Source organism: Notothenia coriiceps, unplaced genomic scaffold, assembly GCF_000735185.1.
Source record: "Notothenia coriiceps isolate Sejong01 unplaced genomic scaffold, NC01 NC01_scaffold00013444, whole genome shotgun sequence".
NCBI lineage: Eukaryota > Metazoa > Chordata > Actinopteri > Perciformes > Nototheniidae > Notothenia > Notothenia coriiceps.
Window position 1 is genome coordinate 655 of NW_011346145.1, and position 1619 is coordinate 2273.

The 1619-nt window shown below is 43.1% G+C and overlaps 1 protein-coding gene across 1 annotated transcript in view; it reads left to right on the forward strand.

The window, feature by feature from the left end:
* Positions 1-434: 434 nt before the first annotated feature.
* The window catches only part of LOC104947931 (connector enhancer of kinase suppressor of ras 3-like), a 2813-nt gene continuing 1628 nt past the window's right edge, over positions 435-1619 (forward strand). The window contains exons 1-2 of the mRNA XM_010774053.1: positions 435-607; positions 904-978. Of these exons, the coding sequence (XP_010772355.1) occupies positions 439-607; positions 904-978 (244 nt within the window). The 5' untranslated portion in view covers positions 435-438. The remainder of the gene's footprint in view (positions 608-903; positions 979-1619) is intronic.

Consider the following 1619-nt stretch of genomic DNA (forward strand, 5'->3'; position numbering starts at 1 on the left):
TGGGCCCAGTGATGTCACGGACTGACACAGGAGCCGTAGTACCACCGTTTGGCCACTATGAAGACTTGCTTATATTAGATACATAATTTGTAAGTTGCAGACAGATGAATGTTATGATAAGATAAGACTTTATTCATTATTTATTATTTATTTATGTCGTGCCAGAGTTACAAAAATAGAATAAACACTGCAGCATAATAATAAAACTGTACACTAACAGAGCAGCAAAAAGAGCAATTAAATATCTACAGGAAACAGACGGTGACCTAATGAATGTAAATATCAACAGTATTATTTAGTAGTGCAAAAGAACGTAGTGGCAGATACGTAATTGCACGTTATCATAGAACATTATTAATGATATGGATGTTCTTACTAAAGTTCAGGTGTTATAACGTGAGTGTTAATCGCTCTGATTCCCTCGTTAGAGACGGGAACATGAACGTGACTTCGGGAGTCAAAATGAGGCCGAAGTCTCCCAACTCGTGTCTGGACGCAGACGTGAGGCGGCGCTTCACGTTCGCCGAAGATAACAGGACTCTCGTCAGCCCGCCGGAACACAACCAACCAATCCCTGTGAGCCTCAGACAGAGATCATCTACACGCTGTGAGCACACACACACACACACACACACACACACACACACACACACACACACACACACACACACACGCACAGATTTCTATACTTGTAAGAGCAAAACATGCAAATCATTTTGGTGAATATTGCAATAACTTTATTAAAGGTTACTCAGTTTTGCCTTTTTGCCGCTTTCAGTGTGCTGCTATTAAAGCGTTCTTTTATTGAACACATGGAGCGTTCACCTGAACACAACAGGCACCAGTTTTTAAACATATCTTAGTTTTTAACCGTATATAAACTTGTTGTGTCTGCTCCCACAGGTAAACCTCGTCCGGTCTCCATGCCGGTGGAGTCGTCCTCAGGAGAGCCGTCCTGCCGGCCTGTGGGGAGGAAAGGTGAGCCTCACCTGTAACCTGTAATCTGAGCGTTATCAGTAACTTGTCGCCTGTGTGTCTCATTAACAGCCGGGACAAACCGCCGCTGCGTGCTTCAGATTTTTCCCTCGTAGATTATTAACTTTGGCAAATTCACCTTCAGGAACTGTGCGTGCGTGCGTGCGTGCGTGCGTGCGTGCGTGCGTGCGTGCGTGCGTGCGTGCGTGCGTGATATCAGGCTGCTAATGGAAGTCAGAGCGGTTAAACAAAGACACATTAACAGTTTTTTGAACGAAGCTCAAACAGCCGCTAACAATAAAATGAACTCAACTGCCGGCAGCTGTAACGGCTATGAGTCATTTACACATGACTTCATCTTTCAAACAATAATCTTCAAATAAATGATGTCGGTCTGCTTTTAGTAACATGATATCTAAACAAACAGACATATATATATTTTTTAAACTGTATTTGTGATCACATTGTGAATTGTCACAAGTTTAAATAAATGACTCCGATAAACAACAACAGGGCAAAACATGTAAATGTTATTTCCTGAAGCCTCTCGCAGGAGGCTATCTTTCCCATTAGAGACACTCACACAAAAAGGAACGTTTTCTCCAGACTTGTATCCCTCATCATCCCCCTCTCCCCCCCCCCCC